Here is a 25,996-nt window from a genome sequence, read left to right as displayed (position 1 = left end):
ATGTCAATATATTCTTATCACCTTTTTATTCTAATGCAAGTGGTGTGTTTTAGGACAAACATGCCATGCTAGCAGGTTACCTGTTTAAATGCTCATAAGCATATTTTGTTGAGTGGCTGTAGATGCGCTTTGGTGCACTGGGTGCTGTTTATATGCTTCTATTTCTGTAATTAGAAGATAAAATACACTGCACCGTTAATTGTCAGGCCCTTCGGTGACAGTATCGACGACTGCTAACCCACGGGCTTGATGAGACAAGTGTGCAGGTCTATAATTGAAGAGCTTCATTTTCATCACAAAAAGAGCTTAGAGCCTGATAGTTATCTCCTCATAAATTTGGAGATGTTCCGTAAATAATTAATAACTCCTCTCTGATAGTACACAAATAATGAGCAGAACTTGACTACCAAGTTTAAATATCAAGTCTGGAGGCGGCTGAATACTGAACATCTATCATTGTGGTGTTTCAACAATTGACTGTTAAAAGCCAGTGTTAATCCAGTCAAAGGGACATTTTTTTTTTTGATAAAGACTCCCGTCCGCCATGTTCACATTTTGGAAAGCAAAAACACCCATGTCCAGTCATCTTAAACGTTCTGTCCCCAGCCGAAAAGGGGAGGAAATGATCACCTCGGCTTCTGAAATCGACTGCCATGTCAATTTCCGAAGCATATCGGAGGCACAATGCACACACGCGTTGCCTTTGCTATCATTATCTCTAGAGGTGTGTTTTTGGCTAGTGCCACGCACTATACTAGAAAACAAGTCGGCGTCTGTCTCCCCTTGTCCCCAGCACCTAAGTCCTCAGGCTTAACTTCTTCTCCGCGTTTACGGACGGATCTGCACCAGCAGTCCTTGGACACTTAAAAGTGAGGCATGCTGCCCAGGTTCTCCAAGTGACATTCAGAAGCAGGATTGACTTCAGCTCACCAGTTACCCTCAGCATCTCAAGAAACAGCCTGACCAAATCACAGGTGTGGTCCATTAATCCCAGCGTCACAAAATAAACTATGAGGTCCCGGTAAACACAACCACCCATTAGCGCGCTAAGGAAAAGTGACAGGAACCATTTGTGAGAGGTGACGATGTGCCCTGAGTGATAACACTCTCGATCATGTGATTCATTTTTTGTTTGCTCAACAACACGGTGTGTGTTTTTCCTGAGAGGAAGGACTTCAATATATATTTACTCAAAGCTCTTAATTTATACTTCCTTTCCTTTTAATTGGCGTCTTGTGATCTAAAATTAACCGGTGAGCATAGTCTCTCACTATTAGAGCAAACTCTCGGCTGAGTTTGCCATAATTAGACCCACCATCGCCTGAAGTTCGACAGACATCTGGAGACCTGACTTATTTCTTCCCTGGTGCATTCTATCCATACTTAGAGAGTGATTTTTAATTTGACGTATAGTCATATTAATTATCATCCCCCGAGCTGGAGCTAGGTTAATAACTTCACGTTAAAAGTGAAGTTCAAACAGCCTCGCCTGTAACCTTACCGAAGAAAAAGCCTACACGAAAAGGAATTTCTTGGCGAAACCCGAGATCGTCAGAGCACTCTAGCTCCCCAATAACCTGGATATCATTCACACAAGAAATACAAGGTCACATGTCCTCTAAAATCCCACATTTGCTATAGGCATTCCTCCCTCTATCCTTTTGTTTGTGCAAGTAACTGGATACAGGTACAATTCGGGTGAAATTAGCTTTCGTTAATGAGTGAAGAAAATAAATGCCCCCAAAATGCCCAAAGCCAGATTTTTATCTGCCATTCCTTCTTTCCTTCTCCCCCCCCCCGCCCCCCTCTCTCTCTTCCTCCCTCCCTCTCTCTGTCTCTTCCTCTCTCTCTCCCCTGCAAGGACTGAAAATGATCCAGATCTTTCAAATTCGCCCTCACCTTGACAACGCGAAAATTACAAGCAGCAGTCAACTTTTACAAGATACCCTGATTGTGCAACATTTACAGGCTGCCAGAAAACATGCTAAAACTAATCAGATAACAAAGGTGAAGAGAAAAGCTTCACCTGCCATGCAGCTGGCAGTGAGTACACTTTTTATTTCCATGACATTTGCCGGCAGAAAGGGGTTGGCTTAAGGCGGATCGGACTAACCTTCAATTTGTCATAGCGCTCACTCAAAGCTGCCACCTGATGATCTCGGTGCCGCCCAACCAGTTTACACAAGGCACAGATTAACTGGTCATCGGTCACACAGTACATATTCACCTTCTCATCCTCGTGCTCCAGGCACATCAGCCCCCGGATGTGCGAGTCCGGAATTGGCTCAATCAGACGATGGCCTGTAAAGGGCTTCTTGTTTGGGTGAGTGGCTTTCAGGCACTCATCACAGTAGGACACTTCACAAGTGACACAGGTCTTCACAGCATCCTGGGCAGGATCCTGGTCACAGAACTGGCAGAGAACTTTCTCAGCGGAGGTCATGGTGTTGGCGTCGAATGCCCGCTCCCGGCGGGTCTCGCTAGGGGAATTGGGCCCGCTCACGGATGCCTTCTGGAACCTGTCGATGATGTTCTGCAGGGTGACGTTGCGCTTGAGTCCGTCTAGACCTCGCTGGCTGAGCGTGATGACATGTCGGCAGGTGGGGCACTGGAAGGCGGTGATGGACTCCACGGACTCGTTGGTGGCGCAGTGTGACACCAGGATGCGGTGGGCGCAGTTGAAGCAGAGGCTGTGTGCACAGGGTAGCAGGAGAGGGTCCTCAAAGAGCTCTAGACAAATAGGGCAGGTCAGCTCCGACTCCAGCGTTTCCATCTTCAGGCAAAGCTCTCCTGGGTCATCAGCAAAATCCAAGGAAGCTGATCAGCTATCTGGAAACAGAATGTAAGATCTGATTAGGCGCGAGGGGGTCAGCCATAGGGAGCTGTCAGCTTTGAATGCATCTCAGAATAATTCCAAACGCAGGTCATGGAAGGGTAAATGCGTGTGCATTCCAAATAATTCTCTTTCTATTCACTGGGGGAATAAGGAGGGGAGAAACACCCGAAGCCAGCATACCAACTAACATTTTCTCAAAGTTCCCAGTCACCAAAAGCAGAAAAAAAATTTTTTTTTTCCCCCCGCAATTTTGTTTGTTAAAAGGTCTTACTCCAGACTGGCAAGTTATTGAAACTGTAATCTCCATAATTTGTATCTAATGACAATAATCTTACTGTGTCACGGCCAAGTTTTACCTTGTGTGGAAAATTAAAATGTAGAAATGTTAATTAACGAACTAGTCTTTCCTAACTTTGAATTGATGAACTTACACGTGAATGTTTATGCGTCTACAGGACTTTTTACGACACCACCGCAGGCTTCAGAGAAGTAGAAAGGCGCTTCTTGTGGAAATGGGCATGAAATGTGCATGAGATCAAACGCATGACTTCAGCGGAAATGATAATGCTTAAATACGGGATGTCAGCTACCAAAATATATTCCTGCGGAAAAACACTGACTTTCACAGAGATGATTGTGATCGAGGCCATGTTTTTTGGCATGTGTTCGTTACTCTCTTGAATAATTCTATTGTTTAATTCAGCAGTGGGATGTGGGTGGGCAGAGGGAAGCAGAGAAAAATATCTGCGGGCCTTTTCAGTGGCTGTGGTGAGCTTGGGTACCGACTAGTAACGATTTAGTTAATTAGGACAAGGATTTTCGTGGCTTCAATATTCATTGGTAAGTTATCAGCAGGGCTAACGACTGCAGCGCAGGCAGCAGTACTCTGAGGAGGCTTGCAAGGGCAGCTGAGGGATCCTGTGAAGCCCGCCTGGCCGAAGGAGTCCCATCAAGGGCTTGTCCCTGTGGCCACCGACAGGCCGGGCCGGCAGGAGATCCAGCCTCACACCCAGAGCCCTGTCGGCCCTGGGCTCGGTCTCCGTGAGCTTTGTCGCTCCCCGCCAGGCTGCCTTTGGGTGGCCCAGCTGCACGCTCCCCGCACCCCGAAGACGGGCTGTTGCTTTTGTGAACTCCTGCCTGCCTTCCCTTCAGAAAAGGCAGGGGAAAAGAATCCCGCACAGACCCCGGTTCATTACCAGGGAAGAGGCCTCATGCTCATTAGCAGGCCTGGGAACCAAGCCTCTTTGAACCATCTCCCTTTCCAGACCGTTAGCAGAGGTCTGCAGAACAGCGCCGGGCATATTAGATGCAGTCCAGTGCGGCCTGTGGGAGAACAGTGCAGCTCACCCAGGGGACGCCAGGTTCCAATCACCCTCGGGGGGCCGGGGGGAGGGGGGAGTTGGGGGGTTCTTGGCCCGCTTCACATCCACTTCTACCGTTTAGCGATTCGGACAATCGGCCTTTTTGTATTCGCACCTCCCTTTATTTACAAAACTCGCGATTTCTAGAATGCGCTGCCCCTTTCTGAAATAGCATCCCTCAGAAATACCATGTGGGGCTTTGGTTAAGCTAATGCTCATATTGCCATCAACTAAACAGGAATTGATCATTAAAAGCGTCAAGTGCGTGCTGAGTTTGTTAAAAATTAAAGAGCTGCTGGCTTCATAGAAGCCTGGTATCTTAAAAAGATCTTCAGCCATTCGCGAATATTAAGTACACGAGGAAGAATGAGCGGGCAGCTGAGATTTGAAATATGAAAGCTTACTCATGTCTGCACAACCTGCCGTCCCCGCTCGGTCCTAGCCACCCCTTCTGACAGATGGCTTGGACGAAATTGAAAAGGTTTACCTATTAATCATTATTTTGGTTAATCGTGGAAAAACAGAATTATCTCTAAATCGGGTTTCTTCTCTCTTCCCATCTGAAGAAAGTAAATTAAAGGGAAACCGTCGCCCTTTTGGCCCACTTTGTTCTCAGGTGCGACAAGAACGCCTACCGATAGATCTCCACACAGGGATGAGCCCCAATTATGTCTGGAGAGCTGCGAGGAAAGACTGTATTTTTCTGCAGGTGCCAGGATTCCAACCCAGCGCGGCGCAATCACAATTTCTAGAGGTGATTTTGCTGCCGACCCCGGTGGAAACGCTGACATCTGAGCTGAGACGTTAAGCGAGCTGGCTCGCGAAGCCAGAATCTGGCACCCTCACCACCCCGGCTCTGTGGTCGTGGGCCAGCCAACATCACGCCTTACCTGGATTATCACAATACCTTTCCGAATGGCTTCCTGCCTTCTGCTCACTCTGGCCCCCACCCGCAATCTTTTACTCCCGAAGCCAGAGATCCTGTTAAAACATGACCGAGCCTGCCTCTTCTCTGCTCTCCCCTCCAGGGGCTTCCCATCTCCCTCAGGGAGCAACTCAGCAAAATCAAACCGGCCCCAGAAAACAGACTCAGACAGTGACTTCACTTCCTCCCACGCGAGCCCTCGTTCGGCTCTGGGCACACGGCCTCCTCGTGATGCGCCCAACGTGCCAAGCACGTCCCATCTCCCCTCCCCAAGGTCTTTGGAATCCACGTGACTCTCTGCTGCAGTGCCACCTCTTTGTGAACCCACAGAAGACCAATTCCCCTGCTACCCCCACGACCACCTACCCACCCATCACGGCGATCCTCTCCCCTGCTCACCCTCCTCCCCCCCCGCCTCACTTTGTCCTTCCCCATAACTTTTGTCACCCAACATATTCTGCTAGTTTGGTCACTGAGCCATCATCACTCCCCGCTGCCCCACGGGTAGAAGGTGAGCTCCATGTGGAGCAGAGACTTGGCTTGGCTCTTTGAGGGATGTCCTGCCAGCCCCTGGAACAGTGCCTTGCACACAGTGGGACTCAAACGTGGGTTGAATGAGTTGGGAAACAGACAGCTGTTGGGGTTAAAACCCTCAAAGAATACAACACCGCTGTCTCAAAGGATCTCTCAACATATTGGAACAGAGGTCAGCAAACTTTTTCTATAGGGGGCCAGAGAGTAACTATTTTTGGCACTGCGGGCCAGACGGTCTCTGACACAGCTGTCAGATGCAGTGTTGTGGCACGCCAAAGCCGTCACACACAATACACAAATGAGTGAGTGCGGCTGGCCAATAAAATCGGCTTTACAGGGGCCCCTGGGTGGCTGAGTCGTTAAGCGTCTGCCTTCGGCTCAGGTCACGATCCCAGGGTCCTGGGATCGAGCCCCGCATCGGGCTCCCGGCTCGGTGGGAAGCCTGCTTCTCCTTCTCCCGCTCCCCCTGCTTGTGTTCCCTCTCTCGCTGTGTCTCTCTCTGTCAAATAAAGAAATAAAATTTAAAAAAAAAATCGGATTTACAAGAACAGGTAGCAAGCTCCATTTAGCCCGAGGATCTTATTTTGCTGACCCACGGAGTAGAAGATAGAGACACGTACAACCAGACAACAGAGAAGTGAGAATCCCTCCCAAAGAGACAGGACTAAAATGCTGTGCGGGCAACAAGGGAACGGCGGTGGGGTGAGACGTGGACAAGCGGGTACAAGTTTCGAACGCTAACGGGAAATGATAGGCAATGGGATTTCACCCTGACATCAATGGAAATAATGTTGAGTCGAGTGCTTAGGGGCACTTCATGTTAAGAATGATTTAATAGCAGCTGCTCAGAACGGGATCTTTTGCTTTTATTGCCATAGCGCTTGGCACGGTGTTTTGTGCAAGCATCTACGCTGCAGATGTTGGTTTAATGGTATTAAGTGATGACTAAGTATCTGGATGCGCAGTGAGGTTCAGCCAATTTTCGGAATCTTGTGCCCATATGTTGCCAAAAGGGAAGGGGCTCTGGGTTCGATATCTATAGTGGATCTGATTTTTTTTCTCCTTTGATGCAGATCTTGCTGTGGTGTAGGTAATATTCTGGTGACATTACTCAACAATATGTCACTGGTAAGCATGCACGCTATTCCCCCACCCGAGAAAATTAGCATGATTTATTTTTTAGCTTTTTGAGAAATGAAAATACCATTCACTCTTTCAGCAAATATTGAAGCCTCTCTAGGCTCTTGGTGCTGGTACAAGTGACAGTAACACTTGGCCCCTGCCTCAGTGATCTTATGGGGAGAGAAAACAGCATAGAAAAAGACACGTGCCAAAGACCGGGGGAGAAGAAGACGGGAAACTTCCCGAAGGAGGCAATATGTGAGAAGGATTTTTGAAGATGAACGGGGGTTCACCAAACAGGTGTGTGTGGTGGGGGGGGATTTGCGAAAAATGTTATCTTTTCCTTTTCTTAACTCCCATAATTTAATGTCTAGTCCTCAAAAAGAGAGAGAGAGATTCTTAGCCTTCGTTACAATAGAAGGAAATCACACGTGCGTATCATTGTCAGGAAATTCTATAGCTCAACATTTTTCTGAATGGGCTGATTGGTCCTCATTCAGAGGAGGATGTGGGTAATCATGGGAACCCCTTGCAACAAACTGGGAATGGCGACAATTTACAGCTCACACCTCTGCTTGTCCACGGTTTGTAGTCTAAAACAGGGCATGGAATAGAGGGAAAGGAGAGAGCCGGATGGGCGGCCAGACGGTCGAGGATGACACGCAGTTCAGCTATTTTATTAGCTGCGTGGCCCTGGGACAGCGTCCACAGATGTTCCCTCCAGTTTCTTCCAGCACTCACTCCGAACAATCCCTAAGCAGGACCGTCCTTAGCCATGGGCTGCACTTGAGCCTCGCTTCCTGGGACGCACTGGATGCAAGACACCTTTTCCAGAAACTTTCTTACAAATTCAAGACTTCTGAGGAAAACCGATAATGTCAAGGTTTTCACACCCCTGTCTTCCTCCTGTCCCACCCTCTCTCATTCTGTGTGTCACTGAAACTGTGCTCTTCTGGCTTTCCTCTCTCTAAGCACTGCTGACTTCTCCTTCCAGCGAAGCAGAGCCTGGGTGTTTTCTGAGGGTCTGGCCCTCCGTCCAAAGGTCATCAAAGAGGGTCAAAAGGTACAGACTTCCAGTTGTAAAAGAAAGAAGCCCCGGGGGTGTAATGTACAGCACGGTGGCTGTAGGTAATAACACGGTATGTACAAATAGGGAGTCAGGTTGCACACCTGAAACTAATGTAATGTTATATGTCAATTACACCTCAATTAAAAAAAAAAAAAGCCATCCAGGTTGTTCATTCGTTTCTCGTACAGCGTCTATGAGAATGACTCCTAGGCTTGTCTCTCGCAGGGTCTCTCTTTCCAGAATCCCAGCTCAGCACAGATAGTGAGTGCTCTGCTTCATTTACTGTAAATGCCTCAATTTGGAGTGTGCGTCCCATGGGTTTCATCAGCTTCCCTCCCAAACCTGTATGCCCTACAAGCCTCTGGAGTCTCCTCATGGTGCTTCCGTTCTCCTGATCACTGCAAGTCCGAAACTCGCCTCGTGAGGCTGCTACCGCTGGCCTGAAAATGGGGGAGATGAGGGCACGATCCACGTGCACTGGACGGAATCACAGGGGCCCTCACATGTGGAAATGAGAGGCAGAAGAGTAGGGCCAGGTGATGAGATGCAGAAAAGACTCGATGACCGTCGCTGGCTTTGAAGATGGAAGGGCCACAAGTCAGGGAATGTGAGCTGTTTCTAGAAGCTGCAAAAGGCAAACAAACAGTCTGCCCCAGAGCCTCCTGAAGGAACACAGCCCTGCAGACACTCTGCCCTCCAGTGTGGTTTAAGCTATCATGGCGCTGGTAATTTGTTCCAGCATCAATAGGAAGCCACACACTCTCCTTCCCCCAAATCCAAATCATCAGCCAAGACATGTGAGGGTCAATCCCTCGTTCTTTGATTGGTTTCCTTCTCTCTGCTCTCACTGCCTCTGGGTTGATCCAGATCTTCTTTCCTGCATTCCTAGACTATTACACCCCACTCCCCCACACACAAACACCTCCTAATTTGATTCCTTACCTCCAATCTTTTTGTCCCTCAGTTTCATCTTTGCCACATGCTTCTGGCACCTCGTCATTTTCCTGTCACTTCTCTTAGAGGCCCACACATTGAGCAGCTAGCTCCCTGCTGGCCAGAGGATGAGTCCCAATGGATGCCTTAGCTCCTGTTTCAACACCTTGCCCAAGTGTCTCCCGAACTGCTTCTTCAACCTGATTCCCACGCACTCACCTCCCATCCCAGGAACCCGGGGGATGGGACCATTTGCTGCTCTTAGCAGCTGCCTTTGCCTTCCTTCCCAGCACAGATCCTTTTCCCCTTTGTGAGATTCTTTTTTTTTTTTTTTTTTTTTGAGTGTGTTTCATGTTTATTTTCTTGTTTTTGTTTTCTGGTTTTTTTAAGCTGACGGCAGAACCTCCTAGAGGCCCAGAGAACCCTGGCCATTGTTGTATTTGGAGATTTCATATTAAACAAAGAAGAATTGTTTTAGAACATGGCTATAAATAGTGCAACATGCCTTAAATGTTTACAATTAAGGTAAGGCTTTTAGCTGAAAACCGCAAAGCGGTGTAACTACCATATTTACAAAATAACCGAAACATTCATTTAAAAATAGTATTTCCTGGTACACAAGAGAGTGATCAGTAATGGGACTGTGGTTTAAAGTTACATGATTCATCCCATTCTTTCAGTAGAGCTGGATCAGCTCCGGAACTGATATAGGCACACACGCGCGAGTGCAGACACAAACACAAATCTCATACGGAGTTAACACTCATCGTCTAAATTTGAGGCCAATCGTAAAATGGGTGGCCTGAGCCAAATGACCACCTACTCCTCGAAATCCCCCATGATAAATCCGGATGTCAGAGGCTCGTGCCTTTTGGGGTTAAGAAAAATTAATCAAGAGAGAGATGGACAGCGGGCGGTGAGGGCTGCAAGGATGATCGGACCTTGGCACCCAGGTGATGGCTAAGGTGATCTGGCTGAACCAGCTGCCTGGGCAGATGGCCCCTCGCCCCCTCTGGGCTCCAAGTATATCATCCGGAGGTAGCACACATCCCAGGAGGAGGACTTTCCTGGAGGGAGAAGGGCTTTCTTTTGTCCAAGGTGCGGGCTCTTGGGGGAAACGGACTCAAGGAGGCAGTCCCCAGTAGAAGAGGACGGACACCAGGACTTAGTGGAGATACAAGGTTTGGAACTGAGAAGGGAGATGGGGAACTCAGGCTGGATGTCCTTATGGATTACTGTTCTCAGCCAGCGAGATGCAAGTGAGGAGGAAGCTTCCTGGCTGTTGGAGTCATCTTTTCTGCCCTCTCCTCTGAAGTAAGAGCAAAACCATCGTCTGGGCAAGTCCATGCAAAGAAAACATTCAACCCCCTGTGCTGTCACAAGCCTTGCTATCATCCTGCTCACTAGCTCATGTTAGAATTTCACCACTTTATTCCTGGTAGTCTCCCTGGACGTCTGCAGTGACACAGAGAAGAGAACCTGCACCTTGAAGGAACACCGAGGAGCCCTTGGGAAGAAGACACGCATTGCGAGGTTTAACCTGTGGCCAACGTCAGTGAGCAGGTCCAGATCAAAATCCCCAGAGTATGGAAGTTTCACCCACATATGCAAGTGACCAAGAATTAGGAGTCTCCAGACCAAGTGCAGTCTCTGAGTTCAATCACCCACTAGAAGGAGCTACCTGATTGTCAGCATGTCATCCAGGAGTTTCTTAATTCCAAATTTCTCTTAACGGTGTTTTGACATTTTAATCATAAGGTAAACCCATCTCTCAGCGCTTCCCTGCAACTACTCTATGTCATGTCTGCAAACTCCATGAACAATGATCACTCTTCTGATTTGGAGTGTATGACAAAGAGCACACATTCCAGCCACCAGTAATTTTACTTTCAGTCCCTCACTTTCGACGGCTCTGAAAGCCATCACTATGAGGGAAATTCATGAGTCACTAGACCAAGGAATAAACTTGGATACCAACACTGGGTGGCCGGCGGTCAACTGTTCCTACCAGGTGGCTCACAGCCACTGCCCGGATGATCCCTGAGGCACTTCCTCCCGTTTTTTTCTACATATCCTCTGGGGTATGGAAACTAAGCTTGATGTTAAATTTACCAAAACAGAACCGAAACGACAAACACACCACCAAAACTGTACAAATGTTACACCAGATCACATAAAAACGATTTGGGCGATTGGCAGAGAGAAAGCCCTCAAAAGTGTTGTAACTAACAAACAGCATCCCAAATTCTAGGAGTAAATTTTCTTTAGAGAGTCCTACATTTCAGAACTACGACCAAGTCAATTTCCTATCCCCTCTCTTCACATGGGTAATGAAGATTTAGCTGGCTTATTGCCATTTGGATTTTTGCTCTGAGATTATCCCTGTTATAGAACCACAGGTGGATTTTTTTTTTTTTTTTTGAGGATCGTGGAATGATGTTTTTATCTTAGATCAGAAGAAACACGGACTTTCAGAGGACTCAAAACTTTGGAACTGTGAACCTCTAGAAATTAACCTCAGCTTGTGAGGCAGAAACAATAGAAACTGGGTACTATACTCAAGAGGAATTCACCACAAATAGAGTATTTTAAATAACATAATACGAGCACTCAACGTCTGCATATTTGGTCATGGTTTAGTATTTAGCTTTGAGTTATAAAAACCACAGAATAAACACCCTACCCAAACGCTGCTTTACCGATTAGCACCCTGGCTGATTTGAGACACAGGCGAGTCAGTAAATGCACAGTAAAACAGGGCCATAGACGCGATGCAGAGGGGAGAGGGAGATCCAACTGAATTTACTGGCATTCTGAAAGACTGGAAATTGATACCACAACAGAGGCTACTTCCTACTCCAAATTGCGGCAGAGAGCAGTCAAAATGCAAAGTGGCCCTTAAAGCAACAATACAAATAACACACTAGCAGGAACAGGTGGGGGAAAAAAAAGTGATCTGTAACACTCTATAGGTAATGCCTCTGAAAGAGCGCTGTGGTTAACCTCCGACTGTCAGCACACTCAAATCCGTTCCCTTAATCAGTGATGGATGACTAAGAATTTCTGCCAACCAAATTTTAAGGGACCAGAGGGACTGACTGGGAAAAAACAAAACAAAACCGTGACAAGCAGGTAAGCACTGAGGCACTAGTCTCAAGTTTTAAAGTAACAAATTAATACAATAGATGTTTTTAATAACTTGCCACTCGGTCTTTATTCTGAGGAGTGCTGGAAGTTAAAATGTTTCACCTAATACCAAAAGTGAGAAACAGGGAAGACTTTTAATTTCACCAAACCACCCCCCCCCCCCCCGCCACTGCCGCCCCGGCCTGGTGGAATTCATGCAGATTGAATTAAACTGTTCGCAAAACCTCCGCTATCCTTCCACATCTGTCCATAACGTGCTCGGTTTTTTAGTAATTGGATCTCTAGGATAATCACATACTCTCTTGACCATGCAACCTGATTAATAATGAATGAACATTCCTGAAAAGAATCACTTGGAAGCACAGCAGATGTCTTTGGGGATATGAAGGCTTTAATGATAAAAATTAAGGAGAAATGGGAGCTAGGTCACACTGTCTGGTTATTTTAATTGAAACCTAGTCTTCCAAATTTACTTAACAGAATGCTTAAATACACCTTCTGGAGTTCATTTATACAAGCAGACAAGAAAAAAAAAAGACACCAATGACAATGCAAAAAAGCAGTCCTGATTTCTCCAGGACCAACTGCCCCCATCCCGCTGCCCTCACAGTACAGAAACCCCCGCGACAGTCTCACCAATGCAATTTGTCCTACTGTTAAGACTGATAAATAGGTTACAAACAAGAAATAGCACATTTGTCCTTACTAGTTCTCTTAGCATCTCTCCAGATTCTTACAAAGAGATCACCTCGAATACCCACCAATGGGCTGCACCCTAGTTCTTGTTGAAGAAACATCGCCGTAGGCAGAGGATGGGGACCCACGAAATGACAGACAGGCCACCGAGACCAGATGGCGGGTGGCAGGCCGTGGCGGAGCAGTCCTGTGTGTCTGGGAGAGCGTCAACAGTGAAACACAACAGGAAAATCGACGCGACAATTCCAGGAAGGCCAGCTCCACCTCATCCCACCCCGCCAGGGTTGCCGAGTTGAAGAATCAAAACTCCCTCTTGCTTTCCAACTGCCTTTTCCACACAGCTCGGCAGGGCTTCCCTGTGCTCTCGCCCACTCAACGTTCAACTCAAGCCAAATGAAAAGGCAGCTCAGGGCAGATTAATACCCACCGCTTGGTCCCCCCCCAGAAAACGATGACTTGGCACGGAGATCTGTACCCTCCTTGCTCACGGGGACCAGCAGCGGGTCAGTGTCCCACAGCTGAGTGCTGGGTGCCAATTTCCCATGCTGCCAACTGGAGCGTCCTGTCCAGCTCCCGGGGTCAGCAACGGGCGCTCGCCTCCCTTGCCCCCCGAAGCACACGATCACATTATGTGCTGGACGCCGGGTTGTTGTTGCTGTTGTTGTTGTTTTTTAAATAATATACTGATTATTTTGTGTCTATCTTCTGAATTAAAATATAATACCTGGAAGGAGTTTTTTAAAACATTACATCAAGAAGAACTATCTCTCGTACAGACACAATAAAGTGCTTATTTTTTCCTTCCCAAAATAGAGATCTAAATTGCAATTTATCATCCTGATAAACAAATGAAAATACATGTGTATGAAACACATACATATGCCTATACACACAGAAGCAATACATATATACACATACATATATGCATATATTATGCATGCATATAACCTATCATATAGACATACGTTTATATATATGTATAATGCCTACATATACATGTAAGAGCAAATCTGTGATGGGTGTCCCAGATTTCAGTTTCCAGAATGGCAAAGAAAAGAGTGAATTGAGAATGGAAAGTAATCTTTTAAAAACTGACTGCCTAAAGGAAGAAGAGGCAGTAGTCTTCCCAAAAGCAAAAAAAAAAAAAAAAGTCCTACCCTGCAGTTCTTTCAAGGATGTTGCTTATCACCACGCAAGACAAGAAACTGCAACTAAAGTAAATCATCAGGAAAGTGTAAAAAAACCAAACCCAGCCAAAACAAAAAAACAGGCTGATTGCAAACCTGCACGATTCATGTGCAAACCCAGACATCTGGCCTCCACCAAAGGTGTGTAAGAACTTCTTGCTAAAGGGCGAGCAGGAGGCAAGGACCGTCTCCTTGTTGCCTGGCTGGAACGTCGAGACGCCTACTTTCATGCCATTGCAACACCTCACGGTAAACCAAAGCATGCTTCACATGTTTGGACATAAAAATGCAAACATATACTTTCTTGGCTTATGTCTGTACAAATCATAATTTCATTTGTCTGTTAACAATAAACAAAGGGATTACTCAATTTCACATACAGATGACTTCCCAAAGAAGTCCTCGCTATCCACAGAAAAGACACGCGTACATCAAACAGAATTCGAAAGAACTTTTTCATCGTGAGATTTGAAAGCATTGCTTTGTTAAAACAACATTAAAATTGTCAACATTTCTACGGGACGTGGCTAACTTGTCTGTATTTTGGCGCAGCCGGGGGGGGGGGGGGGGGAATCAGCCTGAACGTCTAGAGTTGAAACACCAGGAAACAAACACGTACTCCACCCCTCAAAAACAAAAGAGAAGGATAAACAACAACAACCTTTATAATCTTCTACAGAGCCTAATCTGACAACCTCTACAGGAGATTTCCCACCATCAGAGGGTCTCAGACATTTCATGTCTATTACAGTTGATACGAAGAAAGAAAACGTCCAGTGTTAAAGGCAAATGGAACCTATTTTACATTCAATTGAAAATGACTGATGTTTCCCCGGTCTATGCTGCACCGAGTGTCAGGCAAGAATTTGGTGCTGAAGGCAGCGATAGCAGACGCGAGAGAGAAGGAAGAGAGCGAGTACTTGTCACACCTAGTCTCCTGACAGAAGTCTAAATCGCCTCTCCTGGAGAGTGGACCGCCACTGTGATGCTGGTGGAAATGGAAGCCACCGCTGATTCCAGTGAAATCTCCCGCAGATAAAAAGCACTTCAACACCGCCTTCCCTGAATGCTCTTCCAAGTGATTTCAGTTCAACAGGCATTTCTATACCCATTTGTAGAACTGCTCTATGTCTATATAAAACCCTATATATGTGGTTTCACTTATTTGTGGAACATAAGGAATAGCATGGAGGACATTAGGAGAAGGAAAGGAAAAATGAAGGGGGAGGAATCGGAGGGGGGGACGAAACATGAGAGACTATGGACTCCGAGAAACAAACTGAGGGTTTTAGAGGGGAGGGGGGTGGGGGGGATGGGTTAGCCTGGTGATGGGTATTAAACAGGGCACGTTCTGCATGGAGCACTGGGTGTTATATGCAAACAATGAATCATGGCTCACTACATCAAAAACTAATGATGTACTGTATGGTTACTAGCATAACATAATAAAATTAAATTAAAATCCTATATATGTCCACAATGAAATTGACTTTTGTAGTCCTATATAAATAGGGATGTGTATATATGTACACACCCACATGCATCCATATACAAAAGCACCTTTGCAAAATTACTTGGGACACTTGATGGAATTCACTCTTCACAAACCCCTCAGTTACAACATCCCTCCTGCATTAGAGAAACGTTCCTTCCCCTGCACAAAAATGGAAACCTGTACATAATTTAGATATTAACCCCCCCAAAATGCCTGCTCATATCTGAAAAGGGTTACCCAGAAAATAGCAAAATGACGTAAGAGGTCTAGTCTCTGAAGGACAGACTGGTTGAGCTGGATTGTTGCAAGGAGATTCCACCTGGAAAAACGCTTGCCAACTGGGAAAACTTTTTCTTAACTTCATTCATACAATACTCGTCTAGGAGGCCGAGAAAGTGCACACTCCCTCCTTCCCACTCATTATCCACCAGGAGAAAAATGCATCAATAAATAGTTGCTGATGGTGGCCAGTATGGCAGTCCACCATTGTTCTCTGAACACCGAAAAGCTGACGTTCAATGGCACGCACAAATACTCAGGTCCCATGACTCACTGAAGTAATGACAATGTCACATAGTAACTGATTCCTATTGTATGGACAGATCGGGAAATTCTCTCAAATACGATAGCCCCTTTCCTCAAAGGAAATTGCTTTCTCTCTCAACTTCACAGTCAGCCACACACAAAAACCTCATGTTCACAATGCCCTGAAGCTACTTTGCGATCTTAAAAAAATAAAGAAAAGTAACCTTTATTCACAACTCCTGGTTAACTATTATGAAGAACAAGCTTTAAACGTTTCCCGTGATCACTGAAGCCCTACAGTCAGGGGATGAAGTCTTTTTTTTTTTTTGAAGGCAACAGAAAAAGGAGTGACTCTTTTGTTCTGAATTGTTATTGTAAAAGCACCACATGAGAGAAGGGGAACGATGGGAACATGGCAATGAAAAGGACAACAGTGCTGACAAACGAAAACAGGATATTAAGAACAGCATCGGAACTGTGAGTCCTCGCAGAACAAAAGCAGGAGGCTTCTTGGGAGAAATTTGAGCAAAAATACTTTGAAAAGCTGTAAATGCTAATGGATGAATGAGCTCTCCAGGCAGCAAGAAATCTTAAAAGTCTGGGGCAGTAAAATTAGGTTATCATTAAAACACACACACATGCGCACGCGCATGCAAAGTTTCATAAAATTAAAACTGCTTTCAAATCACATTAAATCACTCACTCTTCAACCCATGATCCACTTCTTGACATTACTAGATGTTTTTGACCCATCTAAAATAAGATACTGTTTTTTATTAAATAACTGAGCTAACTTGGTGGACGTTCATAAGGAAACAGAATCTTTTACAGAAAGAAAAAACATCTCTCTCCATTCGGAGCATAGTCTCACACTTTAAATACAACCTTAAAAAAAAAAAAAAAAAGAGCTTTCAAGAACCCCCAGGGAAGCTACCAAATGGGTTCTTTGCTGAGGAACAATCATCACGACTAAGTAGCTCGCATGAATGTAACAGATCAGATCGGTTTGGTCAAGGCATGCTCTTATCACCTTCTACTTTTCTTCTAATGCAAATTCTGCTAAAGCTGCTGGTAGGGCAACACATCTTGTGAGATCATCAGAGTTCGTATGGTTTATTGGACTTACCACATAATGAGAGGTATAATGATCATTACTGCAGCCTCTAAGCTAAAGGGGTCAGAAAAGCAAATAATATATCCTGTCTTGCAATGCCTCCAAAATGGCCGTCTCTTTCCTCTTCTCTGTTCTACTGCTACTCCACTTCTTTCGTCTTTCCCCACCCTCTCCTTCTATTGTAAGAGGAAGGGAAAACTCATAGGCTTTCCTCTTTTAGACAGTGCATTTCATCTGGCTTTCTCTGTGACACGCTGGCAGAAAAGATGGGGTTAAGCCCTGAGCTCAGTTGGCCCAACTACCCTTGGTCTAGTTTTGGGGTGAGACCATCAGCGTGGTGTCGTGCAAAGAAACGCGTACCTTGAAACCAGATAAACCTGAGTTCAAACCCCGGCTCTGCCATTTCCTAACAAAGGCGGATAGAAGCCAGCTACTCGACATATCTTCTACTCACAGATCCTCTTCCTATCTTCTACAGTTTCCTTATCTGTAAAACTCGACAATGAGAGCAATCTCAAGGGTCTTCTGAGGATTGAGGCAGAGTTTTAAAAGTGCTAGCAAAACTGTAGCTCCCACACCCTTCTTCCTCTCTTGTCCTGAATCACCTCTTCCCACTCTTCTTTGAGTACATTAATGATCTGTATTTTTTGTTGGAAACTTGTTCAACCCACTTGTGGAAACAGGGAGGATAGCAATCCATGTATTTGTTCAATAACGTGCATGGAATGTCTTCCGTGCACTAATATGACTAATAAACCAGCATTTCTATTATTGTCAATTATTTTTAAATAACTGTCTTCATATAGGCAATCTCCTGTATTTCCCAGCTATCAACAGGCCACGCTTCATTATCATTGGGTCTCCCACCATGACCTAGAGTCCTTGGTTCTCTGCTCCTCACCGAAGAGCTCCCTGTCCCAGACAAATCCTTTGTCAGAATTTTTGATTTTGCAGGAAATCAGAGACCCTGGCATGGGTGGTACAAGTGAGACTATTAAGAACAGTGCAGGGTTTCAGATTTTTCCTAGTTGCGAGCTAATCAGTTAGCCTACCAGTTTCTTGGATTTTGGCAGAAGACATGAGACCCGTGAGTCAGAGACAAAGGATGTTGTTAGTCAGGGCACAGCAGGCCTGGTGTGTTTCGTGTTCACGTCAGTTCTCCTTGTCCCCCAAGTGCACACTACATTTACAGGGGGGTTGTAGCACAGCTGAGAAACCCAAGCTTAGGAAACCCGAATCTTTTACTATGGACTGCAAGCAAACCTGCCTGACATTTGCCCTATAGAGAGATGTTATCTTTATTATAATGGACAGCAAACAAACCTGCTTTCTACCCTGGAGGGAGATAGTCTATCTCGATCTTCCAAGCTGTTTGCTATTCAAATAAGTATCTTTGAAGAGATGGTCTGCAAGAAAAGCCATCAGCACCTCAGCTCACAAGAGGTACAGAAACAGGAGAGGTCTCTGGAGAATTATTTCCCAACAGACACAGCTCCTGTCCCCTCTTGGAGATCTGACACAAGAAATCAGATCACCACTGGGCTTTCCAGTAAGTTAGGGTAGAGGCAGTTAACTTGACATTGAATGACCCTTGAGCCATCCGTGGAAGACCTGAGGTAAAAGCCCACAAGAAAATGCTCCCTGCTCCTCATCCCCACCATCCTCTAATATCAGGTAATGCACCAGGAAAACTAGCAGAGTAGGCAGGCCCCACCCATAGATTTTGCCCAAGTAAACAGAGCCCTTAATAACTTCCTTATTAGTCCCAAATCAGCCTGTATCTGGTCTTCACTCTTAACCAAAACTTATTTTAAGAGTCTGGAAGAATAAGCTAGTTTTGTTAATTTTAATTCTGTGATATTAGAAATCTTATATGTATATTAAGTTGACTTTAACTCAGCTTTTTTTTTAATTTTAGAACTACTTTTGGAGTAAAACCAGAGAGAAAGTCATTTCTCTGAATATTCATTCATTCAACAGGTCTTTCTGAGGTCTTGCTGTGTGCCAGGCACTGCTGTGGGCACTGGGAATGCACTGGTGAATAGGTAAGCCCTGGGAGGGCTTACATTTCCACGAAGGAAACATAAAATAAACCAGGAAATGGGTGAGAAAACACTATCAACTATCAAAGAACCATACATAAAATTAAAGAAACAAAAAGAAGGCCATGATAGAAGATAGAGGGGTGGGTGAGGTCTACTTTAGCTACAAAGACATTTCTACTCATACCTGTGCAGGCTTTCTTGCTATTTTGGCTTGTTCCCCAGCCCATAACCAAGCAAACAACACCGTAATTTCAGTATAAAACTTTCCGGCCATTTGGGCACCGAGTTTTGATTTAATCCTCAAATTGTTAAATGTTCAGTGACATATTTCCTTAAGGGATGATTTCTTTTTCAAGGATGTTAAAATCCAACATTTACCATTCCTTACGTGAAAAGACAAAGTGATAAATTATTGGAAAACAGCGACCTCTTTATTTTATCTTAGCAATAAAATTTGCGAGAAAAACCACGATCACATGGTGGACCAAAAAAACAGGAACTATGGTACTTAGAATTCCCTGCATGTCTGAGTGTTTGATGGCAGGATGTTAACCCAAAGTTGAAAGTAACCATGGACATGCAGTTAAGGGTACAGGGAAGGGTGTGAAGGAAATTAATAGACATTTTAAGAGTCATTGGTTTTGCTTTTGCCCCTCTAAGAGAAATTTCAGGAAGGAAGGGAAAGAGGTGGGACAACAGCTCGGGGGTTAACGGACAGGTACAGCTAGGGCTTCATGCCTGGAGGATCAAAGAGGAGGGAAACTAGGAGAGTCCGTTGCCTGAGAGCTGTATTGGGGTCTCACTGACAATGACAATAACAAAAGGTATCTCAAAAGAAAGAAATTCACCAGCTAGGTAAAATGGCAACCATGATTTTTAGAGCCCATCTCTTCAAGGGGCTAGAAGGGAGACAAGCACAGCAGGAACCAGCAGGAATCATGAGAGAGTAACGAGTGGCCACGGTAGCTCAGCAGAGGCCAAGGGACAGGCTGGGAAGTGTTGGTGGCGGGTGCTAGGAGGGCATGGAGCAGCAGAGAAAGTGGGGGTTATGACACAAGTAATTCTCGGAGAGTGAGTTAACCCTGGCCCAAAGACTATTGGCCTAAAAACCAAGACTGAAAATGTTTCACTGGAGGCTTGCTAATTCTGCAAAAATAAATAAATAAATAAATAAATAAATAAATAAATAAATAAATAAAAACACTTGTAATCATCTGAAAACAAATCCCACAAAGGCTATGAGGCTTCTAGTGTCTTTTTAAAAATACTCTCACGGCAGGCTAACCTCTGAGGGATTTCTCTTGCATTATCCAAATATTTCCTGTTGTAACTGAGAGAAATTATAAATGTAATTTATAAAACTGGAAATCAAGACATTCCCTTGGAATTAATATCAAAAGGTACGCTCTCTGGGACCTGACGCTAAGATTTTGTTGTTGTCATTTGGCTCCGTTTCTTATTTATTTGGTGTTTGGGATTACTTGAGTGGTAAAGGAAAAAAAGTTTTATTTTCAGCCAGTAAGTGTGCACTTCATCTTGTACATTTTATCCTCCCACTGAGTCAAATTATATAAAAAGCTGGCTTTTGGAATACAAGCAAAGGTGGAATTGAAAAGACTCAGTACTTGAGATACAATCTAGGGCTTAAAAATTCACTTATGAAAAAATACCTAGCTTTAAGAACAGTGAGCTTTCAAGGTGGCTAAGCTACCTCAAAGGGGAGATGTATTTATTTTGATAATGCATATGGATGTGAATTGGAAGAAGCATCACAATTATGGGAGAAAGCATTGCATTTTTTGAAAAAAAAAAAAAAAAAACACTTCTTAATGTCTGCTCTCTCCTCTTTATGGTTAAGACTGCTGGGTCATCCCTTGTTACAGAGCTCCTTTAGCTGGTCCTTATTAAAATCAACTGACACTTGATCCAGGGCACTGTTCCAAACAGTTCTGCCAGTTGTCTGAGTCCATTCTTTCTCTTACAAACTCCTCCAAGTCACTCTCTCTTGTAAACGGATGCAAATATTCCGTTCCCCAACTCCATTCATTCTCTCCCTCAGAGTGGGAAATGCCCTTCTCCCGGGGCGCTGGGCAAAGGGGGCAGGATGATGGCAGGGTGACTTCCCAGAAGGGAGCTTTGTTGTGCCTGAGCCACTGCCAGGCAACCTCCCTGCACATCAACTGCCAAAATATCACGGTCCAAATAGGGGCGTTCTGATCCCCCGTCCCACCCCCGCCTATCAGCATCCAGAAAGCAATTCTTTGCATGGGTGCTTCTTCATCATGATCCTGACTGGCAGCTCCGAGGATTAAACGCAGGTCCTTTATGCACATTAGCCCCCTGGAGTGTTGAACTCCAAAACCTCTATTTTCTGCCCAGTCTACCCTGTACCTCACAAAACCCCAGTTAGCCACTGTGGTACACAGCCTTTCTTCCATTCTGGGTTATCAAAAGAGAACAAAACAAAACACCAGACCCTACGACAATATGATGGACATGGTAATGACAGAGAGTTTGTAGGGTGGTGGGCAGACTCCAGGTTCTTTCATCCCTGAGACTGGGAACCCATTTACTTCTTTATCATTAAAACTTCACATTCTCATCAGCAGAGTTTTGCTTACAATGGCACACATGATCAACTGGCTGAATGAAAACTGTGTGCTCTGTGTGTGTGTGTATCTCCATTAAAAAATGGCCCACAAAACCACTGAATGAAAATCAACACCAGTGCCTTTTTAATCAAGCAAAATTTCCTGCTTAGCGACTGCATTAAAAAAAAAAAAAAGACCATCTGGCCTCTCTGCTACTTGAGGGTTTTGCTCCTAACTTCCTGGTTATCTTTAGCAACACATTATAATTTCACTTATAAATTATTTTTTTACCACGATCCATTTCCTTCTGTGAACTACTTTAAGAAGCAGAGTAGAAAGCATTGTTCTATTTCTAGGAAAATACTTCTCAGTTCTAAATGGCAGGTTTGAAAGGGGAAAAGAGTCCTTGAAAGAGGAAGATGGAAGTCAAATCACAGTGAGAGCATTAACTACTCGTATTTCTTTAAACATAAACACGTCTGCCACCAAGCTCTCTCTCCTTCTCTCTCTTCATATCCTCGTTGAGAGAGAGAGAAAGAAAGTAATAATTTAAACTCAAAAACAGAGAGCCACTTCTGTCCTGCTCATCCAAGGTGTTTTTGTGCTAAGCACGCTACAAAAAATAAGACAGAAGGTGGAATTCATTCCTGCATAGGAACGAAAACTATAATAAAAGTACAATCAAACGTCAATTAATTGAAATTCTCTGAAAATGGGAGAGTTCTGGTTAATTTAATGTTCTGGTTAACTGAACCTCAAATAGAAAACCTTTTTTTTTTTTTTTTTTAATCCTTGTTGAGAACGTTCCTAAAATGCTTGAGCCCCTTTTACTTGCATAACTACAAACCACATAGTGGATTGAATGTAAAGGTTCTTAGGTAATTCCAAATCTTATTGCTTCTTGAGATCATCATTATAAAGATCTTCTTTCTTTTGATCATAAAAAGAGATTTCAGAGATTGAGTTGAAAGTGTACATGTACCCATGACTGTGAATTTTTAGATGAATCCGTGATTTTGCTGTCTTTCTTGCATTTCACAATCTCTTGGGAAAGGGTAGCATAGAAAACTGGGTAACAGAGAGGTCTGATTCTTTTGGCAAAATTCAGGTAAGTTGAAGTTTTGGTATGGTTGCATGCTAAAAGAAACTGACTTTAAAAATCCCTTTTATACCTGTTCGGTTAGTGTCAATAGTGAATAATTTTAATACAGTGCTTCCCATCAATTTTACAGACACAAATTAAAGACCATGTAAATTCCTTTGATGTATCTATTTAAACTCACTAAGAAAGCGCCAGGATTTAGGTTTCATGGTAGAACATGATGGCAGCTCAAAATTGGCTCCAAATGTCCTCCTTCCACAATGGGGCCACAAGTTGGCCCTCGCTCGGGCTCCATGTTCCAAGTTCCCACAGAACTTTATACTGTGCCACCTTGAGCTACCAAACAATAAGACCACATTGAATCAAAGTATTGCCCAACAGTAAGAGCCCTCTAGCCTTACACATCAGGCTTCCTGCCCTTTGGTGAAGACTATTGTAGAAGGAATTCCTGCACTGGGTAGGAGATTGGAAAAATGTCAGCTAAGATCATTTCCCATTCTAAATACCACGCCATGTACGTGCAAAGATAAGACCGGGCTTTTTGCTCCCTAAGTAGAATCTTTCTAAGTAGAACGTCTCTGTCTCTGTCTCTGTCTCTCTCTCTCACACACACACCTCTTCTTTTTTGGGGGGGGAGCAGTGAGGGGCATTACAATGCGCTCATCCTCAAAGCAGCCTAGGCAAAATCTAAAGCCTATTGAAATTGTATTATTTGCCAGGAACTCTGTTAGCTACTGGGCACACAGTAGGATTTTCCTAAAGAGTTCCATAAAGGACTGAATGAAAGTGAAGGGATCAGCCAGAGCTCACTCAGAGACCTATAAAAGATCTCCTTATAGGCAGACTAATGATACCAAATGGGCAGTGTCGGTGTTTCTGGACAATGACTATTGAAAATGATGCAGTTGTCACACAGTAAAAATAGGACTTTATTGTAAGGCATACATATACCTACTTACGTATTAACTTTATCAACAACTAATATTTCTTGGGCACAAATGTGGTGAGCATATATGGAGGATACATGTATTGAGTATATATTTTAGATCTCAGAATCTACAACTCAGTCTAGACCTTGCCCATGATCAGTGGGTTTTTCTTCTTGCTCATTTCGTCCATCTATCTGTACTGTCTGCTCTTTTCTCAGTATCTTCAACAGGTCTTGCCCCAAAGAAAGATAATGACACCCAAAGCATATTTTTCCTAGGGACCCCTCGGGGAACACAACAGACCTAAAACCTTGGAGAGTTCCGCAGAGACGTTCTAAAGTGGGACACTCAAAAGCGTTAAGGGACCCGAGGGTGATTTGCCTCCAACATCTGTCACCGCAGTGATTTCCAGGTGGGTGAATAGGACATCCTTGGTCAAAGGTCTGGACAAGTAGCCCCATCCCATTTGAAGCGCCCCAAACACCCTTCTGGCTCATTTGTAGAAGCAGCATCAGGAAGTAGTGAAGACTGTTACCTGCTAGTTCTGTGAAGCTGCCCTCCCATTAAACACTGAAATAGCTTCCTCAGAAAAGGGCAAACAGGTCTCCTGTGCATGACTCAGTTAACTCATGCCCTGAGCGCTGAGCGACACTGCGCTATCCTGATTCTTCACTGCACAAGACAAAGCATACCTATCAAAGGAATTGCTGACTTAATGGAAATAATGCTTACTTGGGGGGAGGGGGGAGTCGGGGGCCTTGGAGGCAAGACTAAAGTGTGTGTGACTACAGCGTGCATTAATACACCTAACACCCAAATGTCTGACATGTAATGCAACTTACAGAAGGCTTCCTTTGAGTTTCCTTCTTTTTTTGACCATTCCTTCACATATCCGTAGCTGACATTTTATTTTAAGCGCCGACAATTTGTCGGGCACTTTATATAAATTATCTCTAATCCCTCCTCAAACCCGAAAAAGTGGGTCTCGTGTTGTCCATTCTGCGGCTGAGGAACTGAGGCTCAGAGTTCGAGCCTCCGGGCCTGCGCCACGCAGCCGGCACACAGCAGAGTCCAGTTGAGAAGGTGGCTCTTTCTGACTCCTAAAGATCGCTTTCCTCAGCAACATGTTGCTGCTACATCACAAGAAAGTGGACATTTCTGATGACTGTAAAGAAAATTTGGACACTGTAGATTCTGACAAGTGCCTCGACTACTTCTAAACTCTCATTAAAAAACAAACAAATAGGGGCACCTGGGTGGCTCCGTCAGTTAAGCGTCTGACTTCGGCTCAGGTCATGGTGTTGGGGTCGTGGGATCGAGCCCTGCATCCGACTCTGCTCTGGGTGTGGAGCCTGCTTAAGGTTCTCTCTCTCCCTCTTCCTCTGTCCCTCCCGCTGCTCATGCTCCCTTTCTCTCTCTCTCAAATAAATAAATAAAATCTTTAAAAACAAATAAAAAAACCAAACTAACGAACTTAAGCATTGACCATGCGCCTTACCAGGAGCCATTCAGGAATTTCCCAAGCTAAGCACTCCCCAGTCTCCCTTAGAAGGACTGACATCTGGATCATATTGGCAAGTGGGTGCTTTAAACATGAGAGAAAATGAGGAGAAAAACCTAAGACTGGATTGTTTCCACGAGTTCACTCACCAGTATCTCCCCAAGTACTCTGTTGTTTCTTCTTCTTCTTCTTTTTTTAATATAACAAGCTTGTCAGCCATCCTTTTTACTCAGTGAACAATGGCTTGTGACCTCCCAGGTAGCAAGTTCACAGGAGAAACGTATCAGTTATAATTAATGTTTACTAGGATAAATGTAAATATTTAAAAACACACAACAGTTCCAGGCACATGTGATTTCCATTTTATTTTATGAAACACTAAAAATCCACTTGTCCACCCCATTAATTATAAGCTGCTCTCAGCCCTGACCTGTATATAATTCCCTCTGACGTAAATTGGAACAAGGTGCTCAGAATGGAAGCAGCCTACACCCCAACTGGGCTACAAAATGTCAAGTTCCCAAACCTCTCAAAAGTGTAACCTGACATTTTTCTAAGATTAGAGGCAGTTTGTGAATTTCAAAAGAGGGCTTAAAGACTCACCACAGTTAAACCTACAGTAACTCCTGAAATATCCAAAGTAAACAAGACTAAGGGGGCTCTGGGGACACCAAAACCTTGCTAGAAGAGAAGAAACACTCTTTAGTAGGTGGTATTTCTTTGCAGAAAGTAATGTATATGTGCTCGAGGAGAATTAAGAATGCAACAGTAAACTTTCAGGCCTGAAGCCCCCCAGAGATCTAAAGGAATCATGAATGGACCATGCAAAATGTTTCTCCTTTCGCTACACATGAATGATTGAATTTACACTGCCTATTAATCTT

General features: G+C 44.5%; 1 protein-coding gene across 6 annotated transcripts in view; it reads right to left on the bottom strand.

The window, feature by feature from the left end:
• Nucleotides 1–25,996, bottom strand: part of MID1 (midline 1) — a 584,284-nt gene that overhangs the window by 101,882 nt on the left and 456,406 nt on the right. For 4 of the 6 annotated variants that reach the window (XM_081809187.1, XM_081809190.1, XM_081809191.1 and 1 more), the window contains one exon: nucleotides 2,114–2,829. In XM_081809187.1, coding sequence (XP_081665313.1) covers nucleotides 2,114–2,773 — 660 coding nt within the window. In that variant the 5' untranslated portion in view covers nucleotides 2,774–2,829. Of the gene's footprint in view, nucleotides 1–2,113; nucleotides 2,830–12,688; nucleotides 12,929–25,996 lie in introns of those variants that run through there. The other 2 variants (XM_081809189.1, XM_081809192.1) reach the window with 2 other exon arrangements.

Source organism: Leptonychotes weddellii, chromosome X (genome assembly GCF_054177405.1).
Source record: "Leptonychotes weddellii isolate Sample4059 chromosome X, ASM5417740v2, whole genome shotgun sequence".
Taxonomy (NCBI): domain Eukaryota; kingdom Metazoa; phylum Chordata; class Mammalia; order Carnivora; family Phocidae; genus Leptonychotes; species Leptonychotes weddellii.
Note: the sequence above shows the minus strand (reverse complement) of the source record. Positions and strands in the feature narration are given on the sequence as shown.